This window comes from Convolutriloba macropyga, chromosome 14, assembly GCF_964194025.1.
Source record: "Convolutriloba macropyga chromosome 14, txConMacr16.3, whole genome shotgun sequence".
NCBI classification, from domain to species: Eukaryota; Metazoa; Xenacoelomorpha; order Acoela; family Convolutidae; genus Convolutriloba; species Convolutriloba macropyga.
The window spans coordinates 46,059,862-46,078,299 of NC_134481.1; the positions used below are offsets into that span (position 1 = coordinate 46,059,862).

Below are 18,438 nucleotides of genomic sequence, written 5' to 3' on the forward strand. Positions count from 1 at the left end.
AGAAGCAGTCTCGCATTGAATTACGCGAACCTTTATCATAGCAAACCGGGGAGCAAAAGGAGGCGTCTGATCATGCATCGTGTTGAAATTCTGTTTATGGGTATCCTAAAGATTTGAACTTCTGGTTAGCATTATGAGCTAAATTGTGAATTTTCTGTATAATATTGGTCTTTATACGACGTGAGCAGGCGAACTCGCCTCTCTATCTTTAAGGAACTTAGTTTATAATGTTTTCAATGCAATTAGTTTTCCTGCTGAGTTGTGCCTAGACATGTATTCGCAGAAGCAGTCTCTCATTGATTTGCGTAGAAGGGGATGGCGTTCAAGCGACTACGCAATCATCATAGAAGTTAAGAGAAAAATGTTATTTGAGCAGTTTTCGAAATATAATTTTCATCAAAAAACGCTATTGTTATGTAATGGTGAACCTTGCTTTGCACATTGCTTCCTTTGGTCTCTGTAAATTGTGAATAGTAAAACTATTTCCGAAAGAGAATGGTTAAACTCTTTGTGAAAGATGCACAGATGAAATAAATTACCATGACTATCAAGCAGGTAGAAGTTTCAAAATTTCAACTTGAAATTTTTTCTGAAGGCTTTGTTGCTTGCCAATAAGGAATTTTCCATCTAAACAACACCCTCGAAAAAACAATTAAGGCTTCGTGAAATACAATAAAGGATGATAGTGCAAACCACATTTTTTGTCTTTTCACGTAATCTGACTGCTTGATAAATGTTTTTATTTATTAGTTTTCCCTAAATCACTAAGCAAAAGTTTGTTTTTCATAAAGATCTGTTGATTTCAGGTGATTTGTTTTTGACAGCATTGAAAGAACCTTGCCGTCGAAAGAAACGACTGATCATAAAATTGTGAAAACATTTTTTTTACAAAATATGTGCATTGATATCTGTTCTTCAGTTATAGCAATATGAATTTTATGTCAGCATGAACATGCATTCCTATAAGCTGATAAAATGCTTGAGTCTAAATGAGGATTCAATAAGCAGCAATAACTGATCGTTTTTTTATTGGCAGAAAGCTCTCAACCCTTATTTTTGTTGTATTTATTTTGTTAACATACAGCTTTCTAGGAGTTGGAAACTTGTTTAGTTCAATTGTACACAATGAAAGACAAAGTAAGTATATATGAAACACTATTTGAAAAATACTTCTTAATAGACATATTGGTGCCTTGAAATCTATTTTTTTTGATAGGATCGGATAAAAACAGCCTCAGTTGGATCACTATATTTAATATATAAATAAAAGTAACACATGATGATTGATAATTTGATTTTCTTAACTTGTAAGTATTTAACCTAACGGCTATGATTTTCTAATTTGCACAAATTTTGGGTCACTAAAAGATTGAAATAAAACCCATTTCACGTATTTCAGCTCACTGTTTGCTCTGCAGTACTAATTTGTCATTTGTTCGATCATTTTGTTTCATTTTATTTACAAGTAATACAAATTTATCAGCCAGTGAAATGCTGCTGCAAGCCTGATAGTGCTTGTCGTGGAAGCCCAATAGTCGGTTGGAGAAATTGAGTAACCGTTGAAAGAATTTTATTAAATCATGGCTTAGCTACCGAATCAAATCTTCGTTACTATCACGTGTGTTTCTTTCCATTTTCGTCATTGTCGATTTTGCGGGAGTTTTTAAAGGCACGATTTTGTTGGTATCACTAACCTCAAACACTTTCTCATTCAGTTCGTTTTTGGATCATTTAATTTTCCACTTCTGTAGATATAGATTGTTTCTGTTTGTTACCGGGCAGAGTCAAAATATTTATTTATTTCAGCATTGTCTGCAAAAAATTACACATTATCTACTGTTTCTGAGGACAAAATTTGAGTTACAAATAATTTTAGAGCAAACTTTTGGATAGATGGTTACATATGTTAGCGGTTATTTTTCAGATGGTATGATTGAGTTGCCTTAACAGCTGAAGAAAGAACTCTCAAAAGTGGTGACAGGATGGCAGTGTGGATATTGATAGGAGAGATGCTACTGGTGTTAGGTCTGACCACTTCTCTCCTCCACAAGTATGGTGACTGGAGACGACAGCACTTCGTGGTATCGGCTGCTACTTTGGTAGCTTGGTACTTCTCATTCAGCATTGTAGCCATTCTGCCTATTGATGTGGTCCAGGTCAGTGCCCAAACATAAAGTTGCAAAAGGATCATATGCTCAAGCGATTTTACTCGAATTTGGCGCTGGTCTCCACAATCGCTGCGGAACAACGCGTCAATTAGAAATGAAAGAAGGCTGGGATCTATTCTGCCCCCCCCCCCCCGCAGCTTAGTGGACTTATATCTTTTACGCCCCTTGGGTGCATATGTGATATTTTTTTACCTAGTAAGGTGCTATATAACATAATTAATAGCCGCCCTCATCTTCTCAGCCCGCTATTATAGCGCTCCTATTTTTTTTACAATTCAAAGAATTTGAATTGTATTGGGGCGCTGTCTTTTTTACGACTCGACTTTTTTTTACTTTTCATTGTATTTCAGGACTTGTCCTGCTATGTTTTTTTTCGTCGAACAAAAAAATATGTCGCTTTACCTCATTTTGCCCCTTTTTCAACATTTTGCGTGAAATCTTTTTGACTTTTCTAGGCTAGTTTCTCTCATTCTGCTAAAGTGATGATTTTGAACATCAGTTGCTCAGCAAAGCAATTCAAAATGAACAGCGTCAGTATTAAAAAATTAATGTCAGAAATAGAAACGGGATAAACCCATAAAAGCCCAATTTTAGATGCCCGCTATTTGAACGTCGTTCCTATAAGTTTTAGTTACCATCTCTAATGCTTATTGGTATTTACAGTAGTTCCTGTAGCCTCCTCTCTCTAAGAAACAGAAGTATGTTCAACTACGAAATGCCATCAGAGTAAATCGGACTTAAAAAATGTTTTTGTTCAAAAATCTTTTTTTTTCAATATCCTCTATTCTTTCAATTCCAATCATGCTTATTGGAATCAACGGCGGCTTTTTTCCGGCAATCTGTCGGGTATGTTTTGTGACTGGGGCGTAAAAAACACGGGGGATGGATTTCCTGAACAAAAATCTGCATAATAGATCCGAAAGCCTTATCCATTACTAATTGCATGTAAGGTACTCATATTACTAATTGCGGATTAAGAAGACAAATTTAACGATGAGACGGTTCTTGGGACAATTTGATTTTGTGGTTTCTGAAGTTATTCCGAAAGTTATTTCTGAAGTAATTAACAAAAGAAATACAAGAAGTGAATTTTAGGCCAATTGAAGCCTTTGTCACTTTTGTTTACAAAAGTCTCAAAATGTACATTTTGCAGCGTAATAAACTTGTTTCTGACTCTGTCGAGGTAGCTATTTAACAGCTACAGTCACTCTCTGTCAAAAGTGACTTCATTCAATGGTTTCTTTTTAAAGCTCAATGCTTTCCATGCTTTTTAAAGCTCAATTCTGTGATGACATTGGAAAAAAAAAGAAGTTTTGTGTTTTTTGTGTAGAAAATGGAAATAGTTTGTTCATGGTTTTGTGCTTTTTCCAAACATCAGCTCTCAAATGTCTTTGACTTTCAACTGTACACAAAGGAATCCAAATTAAAACTTTTTTGTCAAATATTTAAGGTGAGCTACTGTTATCTATCGGTTTGGAAAACGATTGAATTTGTAGTTGAATAAATGAAAAAAGTTGTATGTATAAATTTTTCCCTCATCATTACTTGGAATAGCTGGAATTTAAATAATGGTATCATTCTTTAGCTTTTGATTGGTTGATAAAAATAGAAAATGGAAAGATATTACCCGCAGTAAAATTGTATAATTTCAGTTACTACCACTACCGCCCCTGCGTTCAGTCGCTTGTATTAAGCACCCCTATTAACTTAGCAGAAATCAGAACGTTTTTACCTTGTACCCCGCACTTGGAAAAACTTAGCAAAATACTGAATGAAAACCGTACTAGAATAATAACTCCATAGCGAAACCTCCTTAAATAAGGGAGAATGCCACTAATGGCTATGTTTTTTTCAGACTAACTACAAGCAGTGTCTCTCCAACCACAATATCTCCCTCGCAAGACGCAGTGCTGTCCTGGAGCAGTCTCCTTCTGATCTCTCGCAGTCAGTTGACATGCCAGATTCCAATCCAGGATCATCTGAATCTTCGCAATCACCATCTCCGATTGGAACCACAAACAACAGTTCTAAACCGACGGTTGCTCCAACTTCTGCGCCCCCTGTACCGTCTCCTTGTGCGGAGCCAATCACGAATGTAGATGATGATATTATTAAAGTGAGTTATAGAGAATGTTATAGTGAGTTATGGCAATAGTTAGTTATTATAACTCAGCAGAGTTGACTAGATTTGAATTTTCGAGTGCTGCGTTAATTCTATGGATATATTCGGACCGTGCCAATGATTTTTATACGCTAAATCAGCCTGGTTGAATAACAGCACGTTATGTGTAAAAAAAAACGCGTCTGTTTCCAAAGGGGGAGGTGAGAGTTAAATGTTGTAATTATAACTACGGTATAGTTTCAATTGGAAAAATGATTTAGTACGTACCAAGTGATTGAGTGGTTGATGTTAATTGCTCTCGAACTAAGTCTTGCACGAATTGAGCGATTTTTGCATGGTTGCAAATTTTTGAGGCACATAAGAGAATGACGGAAAAGAAGAAACGAATGCAAAAAATGCAAAGTATTCCAATTGGACGAAAGTTTCGAAAGTTTTCAAATACATACAATTGATCGTATTTTTATTGAATTTTAATGGGAACTGCGATTGTAAGACAGTCACCATGATTGAAAAAGAACCAAGACCTTATTGGAACAAGTTTATGACATTGGGTAACTTTCCTGTACCTATTTCAGGCAATGTGGTTAGTAGTGTACTGGTCATCATTCTTGCTGACGTGGTTGATTTTGCCTTTCATGCAGTCATACAGTATGGCTGGAGAATTCACAGTCCTTGGGAAGATGAAGCGATCTCTGATTGAGAATGCAATATTCTATGCCAGCTACTTGGCTATTGTCATTGCACTGGCTATCTATTTACTAGCCAGGGGTGACCTCAGTTTTGACAGGTAACTTGTATTTTCTTTCAATATGTACTTTTTAAAATTTAATCAACCGAAACAGGACTGCATTATCGCGCAAAGAGATTTTAGATAATTTGATGACAATACATCAAATTTTGTCCCCGTACTATGTTGTATCAAATATTTTTATTTTGTAAAAACATATTTGATATACGCCTCGTGTAAGAATACATCAATTTTTTCGCCATTTAGGAGTACGTCTAATTTTGCCTTTTAGCAATACAATAGAAATTGTCATTGGTTTAGAGTACATCCGATATTTTAATTTAGGAATGCATCAGTTCTTTTATTGTGCCCGTAACAAGTCTTGAGTTATTAAATTCGGAGATCTAATTTCTGAAACTTGGTTCTAAGCCATTCGCTATGTCAGACAATTGATATTGGAGGAAAACACCTGAAACAATGCTTTAATCAATTCTCGTTGCAATAACAACATCTGCATAGCTTATCGATGAACTAACTTGCTATCGCCCGATTAATACTAAGAAAGTCTGCAAGATTGGCGAAACTCTGCTTTGTGATTAGACCATCTTTTTCCGCAACTCTTTTCTCGTCTATATTGCTGTGTAAAGACTAGAAGAGAAAAAGTTCTAGAAAATCAGCAAAACACTGGAGAAAATCAGCAAAACATCGCAATCCAACTTGTAATTGCGATGATAGTTGATTAAAACCATTATCCCCCTCTAGAGGCCGTTCAATTATTCGGCATCGCTTCGGATGTTGATGGTGATAACAACCATTCGGTAATACTCATTAATCAACTCTTTATGCGATAACAACCGGTGCATAACCTGCCAATAAAAATAACTTGCTAACGCTCGAGGAATACAACGAAAATCTGATGCAGATCTTTTTCCGCCAGTTTTTCTACTTTGAACTTCTACTGGGAACAGTTTTCAGGTTGCATTTTTTTACGTGATTTAAGTTGTGCTCATCGAGAAATCAGGTCGTAGTAGTTGCTAAAACAAAAGCGATTGCAAGATCTGAAGGCTCTGATATCCGAGTGGTTAATGCTTCAGTGAAACATGTGGTAGCTTATCGGTGTGAAACCCTCACTAGTCGGAGTTTTGTTGGCACCAATAAAAATTTTTTGATATATTCTGTTTTGCCCCCCACCCATTGTTTTTTTTACGCCCCCCAGTTACAAATTATATGTTGTTATACAACACGTTACTATGTTAAAAAAATAGCACGTGCGCCTGGGGGCGTAAAAATATAAACCCACAAAGCTGCGGGGGGCAAAATAGAATAAATTTAAATTTTTCTAGGTTACAGCCCCCTCTGAGTTTAAATACCGCACCTGGCGTTCGAGAGCAATCTGTCCGACGTTAGTGGGTTTTTGGGATCTATTCTGTTCCCCCCACCCAGTTTTTTTTTATGACCCCCAGTTACAAATTTTATGTTGTTATATAGCACGTTACTATGTAAGAAAATAGCACGTGCGCCTGGGGTTCATAAAAGGGGGTTCATTTATACTCACTAAGCTATGACGAAACAGAATAGATCCGGTTTTTGTTTTTTAAAGAGATGTCTGTGTTTGTTTAGAGAGTCTCTGAAGACACTGGTGACCACTGCGAGTAACACGTGGGGTCTGTTCTTCATGGTGTTATTGATGGGCTATGGTTTGGTAGAAGTGCCCAGATACGTGTGGGATCTGTCTCGCAGGGAGCACAGACTCAGGAGGACTTACTTCCAAGTGGCTAAACTCCACTCTGAAAAGAGTGATGCTACCGAAACACTCGAAGACATTCTAGACGTATGTCCTATTTCACTTGTTCCGTCTCGTTTCTAATCCGCCAATCGAATTTTTGTTTCCTTTTCAATTCTTTATTAATAGCCGCTCAGCTATAGCTGGGGCTATTATTGGCCTTCTCTTGGTTTTTTACAATTCAAAGAATTTGAATTGTATTGGGGCGCTGTCTTTTTTACAATTCAAAGAATTTGAATTGTATTGGTGCGCTGTGTTTTTTTTTTTTTAAGATGTGTTCACACGTTTTTCAATGACTTTGATCTTTCGAAACGGGATAAACAGGTAAAGCCCAGCGGGCATTAAGTTTCATTAGAGGCCCAAAGTGGGCTTTAGTAGTCCTTCAAGTGCGTATCGTGGTGCAGCTGCTGGGATGGCTTTAATTAAAGGTTAAAAGGTCATTTTTAGGAGTTTTTCGTCTCAAAATGGTGCAATTTTTCGTGTTTTTTGTGATTTTTTTGAGATTTTTGTTTGATTAGTCTAAGATTGAAGTTTTAAAAGCTGATGAAGGTCTTTTGCGAGACAAAATTGCTTGTTATGACCATTTTATGGGCTATATGTCGTGGTACTACAAACACAAACACACAAAATGATACTCATTTTTGCAATTTTTTTCAGGTTTTTTGAAAATTTTTGTCATTTTTTGAGTTTTTTAGCCCTAGGTGTCACGAAACCTCATCTACGGTTTGATAAAGGTTTGGATGATAGGTTACTGCACAGTTTCTAGTGGCAATGGAACGGTTTTCAACTTTTTGACATCATGAATTTTAGCATTTTTTGACAAAAGTTGCAAATTTTTCATGTTTTTTGACATATTTATTGTCATCCTTCAAGTTGTTTGAGTCCCAGGGGCAAGAAACCCATATTAGGGGTTGGATAATAAGTTACTGAAAAATTTTTAGTTGCCATGGAATAAATTTCAACTTTTGAATATCACAAATTTTAGCAATTTTTTTTTTAACAAATTTGCATTTTTTTCAGGTTTTTGAAAATGTTCATCATTTTGTCAGTTTTTCGAGTTTCAGGGACCAGGCAATCTCCGTTGAGGTTTGTTAATAGGGAACTGCATAGTTTCTAGTAACAATGGAATGCTTTTTAACTTTTTAATGTCTCGAATTTTAGCATTTTTTTGATAAGATCTGCAATTTTTTTAATGTTTCCTAAAGTTTTTGTCAGTTTTTGATATTCGTCGATTCTCAAGTGCAAGAAAACCTATTCCGCGTTTTCATAAAAAAGTTACTGCATGGTTTTTAGTTTCATTGGATTTGTTTTCAACAATTTAACCTTTCGTCTTTTAGAAATTGTTTGATAGAAATTGCAATTTTTTTTCAATTTTTTTGTTTTAAATATTTGTATTTTATTTATTTTTTCTTGCCTCAGTTACCAGGTAAACGCATCCAGGGTTTGACAATATTTTATTAAATAGTTGCTAGGGGCAATTGAATGGCTTTCAACATTTTAATAGAAGGAATTTCTATTTTGAAGTTTGAAATTTTTTCTGAAATTTATTGCCTATCGATCTATGAGCCACTGATTTTTTAATGCTTCGAATTGGGTTACTGGATAGCCTCTAGAGACACAGAAATGATTCTGAAGATATTTATATCACAATTCTCAGCAACATTTTCTTATAACTTGCAATTGATTTTTTTTTATCTTAAATTATTTGGTCATTTTCAAGTTAATCGATCTTCAAGGGCCAATGAATATTTTTCAGGTATTGCAGATATAATACTGGACTGATTTCACAAACAAAAATTGGTTTTGAACATATTTTTGTAATAGGTGTTTTTAATGGGAAAAAGTTTTGCTGTAGGTTTAAAAGCTTCAAGAGTTTTAGCAATGAGTTTGTTTTTGTTTAGTTTTGATTCTTTTAGTTTCTCAATTCTTTTGTGATTTTTGTGTTCTGGCTGGCATTGTTCAATTGATCTGCTGATCAGGTAGAGTGCGTCCGAGTTTTTCATTCAATTCTTTGAATTGTATTTCAGGACTTGTCCTGCTATGTTTTTTTTTTTTAAGATCTGTTCACACATTTTCATGATTTTTGAAGTCAAATTGGAGTGGTGATTTTGGTCACGCCGAAACAGGAAATGGAGCGAAAAAGCGAGTGGTTTTGCGGCGTGAATTTTTTTCGCTCTAATTTTAAAGTAGATTGAGAAAACGGTGTTTGAACAAAAATTCGGTTTTTCGGTAGTGGTTTTTTGTTCACATGCGGCAATTTCACTCTGATTTTTACTGTTTTTTTTTGATTTTTTGGATCGGATTTTTTTCTAAATAGTTTTCCCAATCCATTCACAGCTCACTCTGGACCTAGTTTTTTGTTAGAATCAAAATTACATATCTCACTAGTGGTTTTTTGTTCTCCCTAGCAGCATTTTGACATTGATGTTCTGTTTTTTTTTTTGTTTTTTTTTCATCTGATTTTTTTAGAAATAGTTTTCCCAATTCATTCATTGTCCTTTCTAGGTCTAGTTGTTTGTTAAGTTAATGAAAATTCTTTGAATTGCACGTCAGGACTTGTCCTGCTATGTTTTTTATTTCGTCGTCATGATTTTTGTTACGACCATATGACGTCACAGCCACTTTTTCATTCGTTCATGCAACTTCAACTGAATTGCATGTGTGACGTCATTTTTCGCTCTTAGTGGAGCGAGTTCTTTTGTTCATGTGCGTGACTAAATTTTTGGTCACACTTGACTTACCTCACTCTCAAAAATGACTTCCTCACTTTGAAATTGACTTTTATTTACTTTAATTCAAAGAGATAAGGTCAAATGGGTGTGTGTCGTTCTAAATGAAGGTTATTTGAGATCAGCTAATAGAGGCAGCAATAACTTATACAGATTTATAATCAAAATATAACAGATCAGCCTTCAATGAAAAGACGAATTTTTTTGGTCTGTCTTTTTTACTGTTTTTTTAGACTGCCGATCTACGAATCTATTGCGGCTATTTTCTGGCAATCTGCCAGCTATGTTTTCGAGTTTTGCTTTTGAATTCGTTTTTTTCAAAAGATGGAACTGCATTCTTAGTCCGCTATTTTCAATTTTTTTAAAATCGTTTGTCTGACAGCCGCCTAGCGACGGCGAGTTCTATATCCCCCGCACTTCATTTCCCCCATTCACGTCCCCCTTACCTCATTTCTCCGCCCACTTGCCCCCAATCCCCACCCCCATCCCCGTGCTTCCCCGCCGCGTTCACCTCACACTCCTTCAATTAAACTAAGATACCCGCCTAAACTGTAGCTAGCTACCACTGGTTGCGAGCAAATAGCCGGACGGTTGTGGATTATATTTTTAAATAGATTTTCCCACCAATTTTTTCAAAGGTCATTCAAAAACACTCAATAAGTTCTGTTTTATTTCAGGACTTCCGCCTTGATTTTTAATTCATCTTCGTCCTTTTTTATGCTTGCGACCATTTGGCCAATAGATCTTCGGTATGAGAATTGACGTGTCAATTGTCTGATAATTTTTTATCTTACATTCTCTGCACTTATTTAGTCATAAACTTTGAGTTTCAACTATTTAGAAATTTTTCAATCATTGTAGTCACCGGATTAAATTAATAATAAGCTCTGTTTCTTGAAGTACATGAGTTTTGGTATTTAATTTGAAAATAAGGATAAATGATTTAGTCGAGTAGCGCATTTTATTTGCTTCCAGTTCGGCCCTTTTTAACTTAGGCCCTACACAGTTTATTTCGCGACTGTCTGCCTCCTATGTTGTTGTTCTTTGACTACTCAGTTTTGAAGAATTAGCGATTGTTTCGTTCTGAGAATGTTGTGAAAAGGAGACTCTTTTCTTAGACTCTTTCTTTATGATGTTGATTGGTTACCTTATCAGACTCTTACTCAATGATGCCTGTTTTTTCCAGATGATGAAATAATTGGATTTTAATTGATGAAACTTAAGAAAACATTGAAGAAAAAAGTATGCTCAAAACGCCCTGAAAATTGTCATGAAGACATGCTCGTTTCTATGAAATTTAAGATTTTCATTTATATAGGTAGTGTCTGTCGCATTGCTACTAAAAATGGACTAATGGAATCAGCCTCTAGTTACTCCTAGTGGTTGAATTGCCTCAACTGTTTAGCTTTCAAGCTGTAGCTTGATAGTGTTTCGCCGTACTTTCATAAAACTGTATTTACATGTTAGACTGTTTCAGAACATTAAAGATGCACATGCAGAAATACCGACGACCTCAATATTCTATCCAAAGCTGCAAATCATTCTATCAAAGGTAATTCTGTAATGGTTACGAGACTCTGCTTGAAGTCACTGAGAACTTCTGGCGTTTATCGAGAACTGCGACGTGGTTCGAGATATTAAGTCAGAATTTTGAAGTGACTTCTGCAGAGTCAACTTAACCATGCTTAAAACACGCAACGCGAACGTTTTAAAATGACGAAAGTCAACGAAATTCAACTTCTGGCTAAGTAGCAACTTCTGGCATTTTGATTTCTGGCACTGCAGACTTTCGGCATTTTAAAATGTGCACGTGAGTGTTTTAAGTTGAGTGAATATTTCGTTGTGTTCTTTATTAATTATTCTCTATTAATTCGTTTCCCAAAAGTTGGCCTATGATTTGGTATCGCAAGTATACTTTATTCGATCGCAAATGAAACCATCCCTTAATACGTTGAGCCAATTGAGAAAACATGTTTAGTCAGCAGAATTTTTTCCTGTAAGATCTGATAAGATAATTAAAAGAAACTTTTACTTATGTCAGATCATACACAATGAAAATTCTTAGCAAGAATTTTATCAGATAGCACACGGCCAGTATCGCTGGGTGTTTTCAAATGGACCGATTTCAATTGTTTTGATCAAAATCACAGGAAACCTTGCGTCTCTAAATTCAATTGACATTATTAATAGCCGCCGTCAGCTTCTCGACGGCTATTATTTAGGCTCTCGCCTTTTTGTACAATTAAAAGAATTTGAATTATATTGGGGCCGCTGTCTTTTAGTATTATGACTCAATGAGTCTTTATGGTTTTCAGTTTTTTATAAGTGAGCGAGCAAGAAAAGAAAACCGGACATTCAGGGAGTGAATAAAGTTTGAGAAAGTTGTTACATTTCTTTTGTTCATGCCTTCTTTTGAAACAGAGCGAGAAATGTAGGTGTGAAAAATTTTTGCTTAGCGAGCCTTTTTTTTTGTTCACATGCGGCTTTTTCTAGCTGTTTTTTTTGTTTTTTGAAACTTCTATGTTGTCCAAAAGGTTATTTCAATTTAATGTTAAAATTTTCAGGTTGTTTTGATAGCGTATCATTTTTTTGTGGTAATTGAAGGGGATTTTACGCTACTTTAAATGTTCTTCAACTAATTATCCGGTTTTATAAGCTATTTTAGCAATTTCTGGTCCCTTATTGTATTTTGTTGCTTTTACTTGTAACTGAATGTATGCTTAGTGCCCGTGGGCTGTTTCTATTGCAAATTAAATATAGGTTCTTTGGTACCATGCATTTCTTCGAATTCTGATAAAAAATTTACGAATTTTTTCATAATTTCCGCTTTAATTGAAAATTAGTTGTTTTTTGCTTTATTTGAAAATTAAGGAAGTTTTGTGCTTCTTTTGGCTTGTCCGAATTTGTTTGAGCAATTAAGTTGTCTTGATTACTTGAAATATTGTTTTCCGCTCTGTGTTCGTACTTTTGCAAATCAAAAAAATATTTGATTTTTTGTTTTAAATTACTTTTCAGTTAATATTTTTGTTTCAGTCGAAATAGTCTGTTATCTTCTTCGGTGCTCACGGCTATCAGAAACTAGTTATTCGACAGGCTGCTTTTGTCGAAGACATCTTCGAGTCGTTTCCGGAATTCTTCCGGCTATGTTTTAAGATCTGTTCATGCATTTTTAAGATTTTTGAAATGAAATTGGGGTGATGATTTTGGTCACACCGAAACAGAAAGTGGAGCTAGTGATTTTGCGCCGTGAAAATTTTTGAATTGTAGGTGGGAACTTGTCCTGCTATGTTTTTTGTATGTTTCGCTTTTCCTTTTGATCACGTTTTTCGTTTTACAAAAGTCACGTTTGACTTACTTACTTCACTCACTCTTTCAATGTAGTGAATACGGTCAAAGTCAAAAGAGCAAAATGAAAAAAGGGGATAAACATATAAAGCCCGGTTATTAAGTCATAGCGCATTAAGATGTCAAAGTTCATTAAAGCGATTGCTTGCTGGCATCAGTATTATGCTTATTAGTGTTCAGTTTAGAAGATGAATTAAGAGTAATTTTAGAATCTATCCGAATATCTAACCAAATAAGAACACTTTGACACTTAAAAAAAGTTCTGTCAATTTCTATCTCTTTTTCTGTTTCAATCCCAATGTGTTTCAATCCCCAGTGTGTCAAGCGAATCAACGGTGGTTTTTTCCGGCAATTTGCCGGCTATGTTTGAAATGCCAACGTAAATGGGAATTTTATGCTAGTCTTTTTCCAGCTACATCTGAAGCTGGTATACAGCAAATTTTGAGTTGAAAATTAGCTTCTCTGTGTTGTGAGAATGATTAAAATTGCGTGACATTGAGAAATATGAAAAATTTTTCGATGAAAAACTGAAGATCTCCAACATTCAGTTTCAGTAAATTAAATAAGAAATAACACTTAACGACATTTTCAAAGTCTAAGCATAATTAATTTTTTTGTCCTTTAAAGAATTTAATTTTCCTAACTGCAGATTCCTCCCACGTTGAGTGATAGAATTTGTGAACGGAAGAAATGCGAATTGAAATTGAGAATGCAATTAAGAATGAATTACTTTTTAGAGAGAATGCAATTCTCAATATATGATTTGTCAACAAATGAAAAATAACATTTGCAGAGTCCATTCATTTTCAATTTGAAAATTTTGTAAGATTTGAACTTGCGGAGTTTTAAGGTTATACAAAATCAGTCACATAATTTGTTACACTAGTCGAGACTATTCTTACAATATTGTTCTTAATCTTGCAAGATTCTTGCAAGATTAACATCCTGAATCAACAAGGGTAATTAATAACCGTATAATTTGTTAATTAATTTTGGACCTTTTCAGAGTCCGTCCAACTTCCAAGACAGACTGAAGTACCGACCGGGTGGTGGAATCTCAACAGCTAGAGGTGGACACAATGCTGCAATGGAAGGAACTGGCGACTATGCAAATGAGAAGAAACTGGTGGCATTGCACAAGAAACTCTTAGTTGCCAGGCAGAATTTATGGCGCCTTGAAGCTAAATGGGAGGCTCTGTTGAAGAAAGCGTTCAAACTGGAAGATATCGTCAAGAGCAAAAGTAGCGGGACCAGGTTAGAAAAAAGAAGAAGAATGTATATAAAGGATGTGAAGGGTGAAAAATGTGAATATAATTGAATACTCGGAAAGGACAGGGAAGGGGGCAATGTGGGCCTCAGTAAACTGTCCTAAAAAGAGGAAATCAATAAATAAGTTTCAGTTATTGATAGTTGTAAACATTCTTTTAGTGCGGACTCTTAATTTATTCGTATAGATTAGGTCAATTTGTATTTACCCTCGTGCAGAGACCGAGTTAATACATTATAGGACTCCTAAAATAGTAAATTTCGCTGAAAATAGTTTAAACTAAGGGATTTTAACAGACGAAGTAAGCAGTTTTTGTCACTGCGGAAGTAGTTTAGATGAATACTTGTTACGATGCTAAATTTTGATTGGTTGAAAAAGACGCATTTATACAGCACGCATTTATTATTTTGAAACTCACTTAGATGGTTCTGCTCACTCCAGTTCAGTTGCTTACTTGAATAAAAAACTTGTAGCAGAACTTGTAGAAAATGAGCGTTTTTACCGGACCCGCGCTCCGAATAGCTCTTAGCAAAAAACCGAAATTAGAAGAGGAAATTGCACTTTCGATAACTGAGTCTTCGATACATTACAGCTCTTGGCACTAGCATCTACAAAGCCGCTTTAAAAGATAGAAAAAGAATAAGCAAAAGAAGAGATATCATAAAAGGGGTTTAAAATGTGTTAGGTGAACGTTTTTTTTTGTGTTTAGTGAGTTCCGGAGGTATAGTCTGGGCACTGCGGCCACAGCCAGACATTCTATCTGTGATCCAAGAATAGGTTAGTCTGTCTATTCAATGTAAATGCTGAACTCGCTATCTTTTAGTACCTGAAAATTGTCGTTTATTGAGTTTATTGCAGTTCGCTTTTACTTTAATGTCGGGTATAACTGTCGTTATAGAGAAAGCTGGTTCTAACGGCACATTTCTGTTCCTGTGGCATTTAACCTTTGTGGATGTCGTTTTCAGATTTAGATAGTTGGATATAAATTGTCCATGAGTTCAAAATTACTGATTTCTTAAGGATAGTAGTGAAAATGGCGGAAACCTCGACTTGAGAAATTTTATCAACTCCCATCTTCCACGAGATGGTACGCTTGAAAAAAAAATTGAATAAGCTTGAGAAGTTTAATTTATCCTCCTTGTAGAAAGTAAGTCCGCACCCCTCCTTCCTCTGTCGTTGAGGTCCCTATCCCCCTATTACTACTATTGAGGCTTACAAAAACAAATTAGTTCCTATGAGTTTGACTAAACGTTCTGATATTTGCTTTGCAGAGTTCTACTGGAAGATAGTTGTGGTGCCCAAATTGCTGCAGACTCTGGGCATCATCCTGGCTATCCTATCTGTCACACTTGTGTGGAGTGAGGTCACATTCTTCAGAGAAGAACCAGTCCTCTCTATCTACGCTATCTTCATTGCTGGGGTTTTCGCGGATGCTCATCAATACTTCCTCATTCAGGTTATTTTCTTGTTACAGGAAATGTATTCTACAAGTTAAATCCGCGTACGTGGTGCTTTTCTCTGAAAAAAAGAATGCTGACAACCCTAAAAAGTAACCTTAATTGGTGATGGAGCTATTGAATAAACCTAGCGAAAGGTTTTTGAGTCTGTGCATTTCACAGAAAATTGGTCATAAAATATATTTTAATGGCTGCGCGGCTATTTTTATAGCTGCGAAGCTGTAAGCTGAGCGTAGCTATATTGCGGTGCTCTTGGTTTTTTACAATTCAAAGAATTTGAATTGTATTGGGGCGCTGTCTTTAAGATATGTTCACACATTTTCATGATTTTTGAAGTCAAATTGGAGTAGTGATTTTGGTCACGCCGAAACAGGAAATGGAGCGAAAAAGCGTGTGGTTTTGCGGCGTGATTTTTTTTTCGCTCTAATTTTAAAGTAGATTGAGCAAATGGTGTTTGAACAAAAATTCGGTTTCTCGGTAGTGGTTTTTTTTGTTCACATGCGGCAATTTCACTTTGATTTTTGCTGTTTTTTCGATTTTTTGGATTGGATTTTTTTCTAAATGGTTTTCCCAATCCATTCACAGCCCTTCTAGGCCTAGTTTTTTGTTTGAATTAAAATTTCATTTCTCGCTAGTGGTTTTTTTGTGTTTACGTGCTGCATTTTGACATTGATTTTCTGTTTTTTATTTTTTATCTGATTTTTTTTTAAAATTATTTTCTCAATTAATTCATAGTCCATTCTAGGTCTAGTTTTTTCTGTTTAGTCAATGAAAATGCTTTGAATTGTTCGTCAGGACTTATCCTGCTATGTTTTTTGTTTCGTCCTCTGACGCTCTTTTTTCGTTTTACATTTGTTCACACAGCAACGCTGAAAAAGTCCAATTTTCTGAATGACTTCTTCCTCTCACTAACGGCATTTGCGCGCGTGACGTCATTTCTCACTCGCTTTAGCAAAATTTTTTAGGTTATTTGCGTGATTAGATTTTGATCATACGTGACTTACCTCACTCAATAAAATGACTTTTGAACTTTAAAACTCAAGTTTAATTTGAATTTCTTTAAGGTCAAAGGACCTCATATGTGCAATAAAGGTCCCTAATAAGAGGCTTCTGTGGAATGAATTTTAACAAGCTTTATTAATTTATCGCTGAATGTTTTTTAGCCTAGTTTCTGGAGCAGCGTCGATTTCTTTTCCAATTTAGATCTGTATCTGTTTCTATCTCTATTATATGGCACGCAGGTCTATTCTTTCGCAGCTATTCCGGCAATCTGCCGGCTATGTTATTGGTTTCTTCGTAGTTTATTTACAATCAAGTTGATCTGGATTGTATTTTGTTTTTGATGATGTCATCAAATTTTCGACTGTTCGATTAGAGTGGTGATTTAAGTCACGCTGGGGTAGTATAGGATGGGAAAAAGCGAGTAGGTTTGAAGCGTGATCTTTAAACTGGAGTGAGAAATTGGTGTTGAATAGCAGCACAGTGATAGCTGGGGCTATTATTGCGCTTTTCTTGGTTTTTTACAATTCAAAGAATTGTATTGTGGCGGTGTCTTTTTACATCATTTTTTCCATTAGTTTTTTCTCTTTCAATAGCTTTGGGAGATCATGTGTTACAATAAATGTTTTACCAAGGTTGCTCTTCGCACTCTGTTGGTAAATATATAATTTTAGTTGATATTAGAAATTTAGCACCTGATTAGCTTACAGTAGTTTTGTAGACTTCTTACTTTTAATTGTTCAGACCCCACTTGTGGGGGGAGGAACTATATAATCAAATGGGTTTTTTTTGTTCAGACAATTTTGGGCGATCAATATTCATCGTAGAGAAGTGTTAGTGATATCATTAAAAAGCTCGTCCAGCGTAGATTTCGAAATTAAAAAGATTTTGAATTTCGTAATTCTCGAGGAGTTATCGAGGTTTAAAATTTTGTGTGAACACGGGATATTTGCATGATTTTGTTCACTTTTAGTGTAATTTTAGTGTAAATTTAGATCTTTTCTATTAAAAAATTATTAATTTAAAATTATATTTCAGGCTACAATGTGAAACAATTTTGTGTTACTAATAGACGAAAGACGATAAAAAAGGCTGGTTCTGGTCTGATAACGATGTTTACTAACAAAAAAATTCGAATTCAATTTAAGAGCTGTTTTTTTTTAGAAAACTTTTCCTATTCTTTTTGTTTTTTAGTCGCTCTGAGACTTGTCACTTTTCTTATCGGGCTTCAGTTAATGACAAGCGTCATTTACTGTCAAATGATGCCCAATGATCAACAAATTTGTTTTAAAGGAATGGTTCATGTTTTTTTTTCGCTTCGACTCTGAGTTTTCGTAACTTTTATTAAAATTTTGAATTTTGTTTTTACAAAATTTTTGGAGTTCTATGGCACAAAATAAGAATGCAATGGGTTTCGTAATGAGCATTAAGAGAATCTATCTAGTGCTTTAATTGGACAGCTAATGGCTGTTCAGACTTTGAAAATAAAATTTTTTTCATCATTAACCAATCATAAACTTATCTTCGTGATTTGTATGTCGGTCTCGGTAATTACACGACCCCTTTACATCCTAATGCAACCAAAATTAATCTGGTTAGTAGTATTATGTTCTAACTATTGGTCATTTGACTTCAATGGCACAAGATTTCACAATTTTTTTTCCAAATTTTTGATTGTTTTCGTATTTTTGGTTCCTTTTGAATTCTTATCACCTTATAAAAACATTGATAGCTTCAACTGGCTTAGACAAGACTTTCATTGGATCATAGATAAAATTTTCAGAGAAAAACGTATGGTTTAATTGGCTGCGACACTTTCCTCTTGCAGTTTTCTACTGAAT

General features: G+C 35.2%; 1 protein-coding gene across 1 annotated transcript in view; it reads left to right on the forward strand.

The window, feature by feature from the left end:
• The first annotated feature begins 1,884 nt into the window (after positions 1–1,884).
• Positions 1,885–18,438, forward strand: part of LOC142353718 (G-protein coupled receptor-associated protein LMBRD2-like) — a 42,747-nt gene continuing 26,193 nt past the window's right edge. The window contains exons 1-8 of the mRNA XM_075406050.1: positions 1,885–2,156; positions 4,024–4,284; positions 4,866–5,077; positions 6,638–6,848; positions 11,007–11,081; positions 13,881–14,128; positions 14,851–14,918; positions 15,413–15,597. Coding sequence (XP_075262165.1) covers positions 1,983–2,156; positions 4,024–4,284; positions 4,866–5,077; positions 6,638–6,848; positions 11,007–11,081; positions 13,881–14,128; positions 14,851–14,918; positions 15,413–15,597 — 1,434 coding nt within the window. The 5' untranslated portion in view covers positions 1,885–1,982. The remainder of the gene's footprint in view (positions 2,157–4,023; positions 4,285–4,865; positions 5,078–6,637; positions 6,849–11,006; positions 11,082–13,880; positions 14,129–14,850; positions 14,919–15,412; positions 15,598–18,438) is intronic.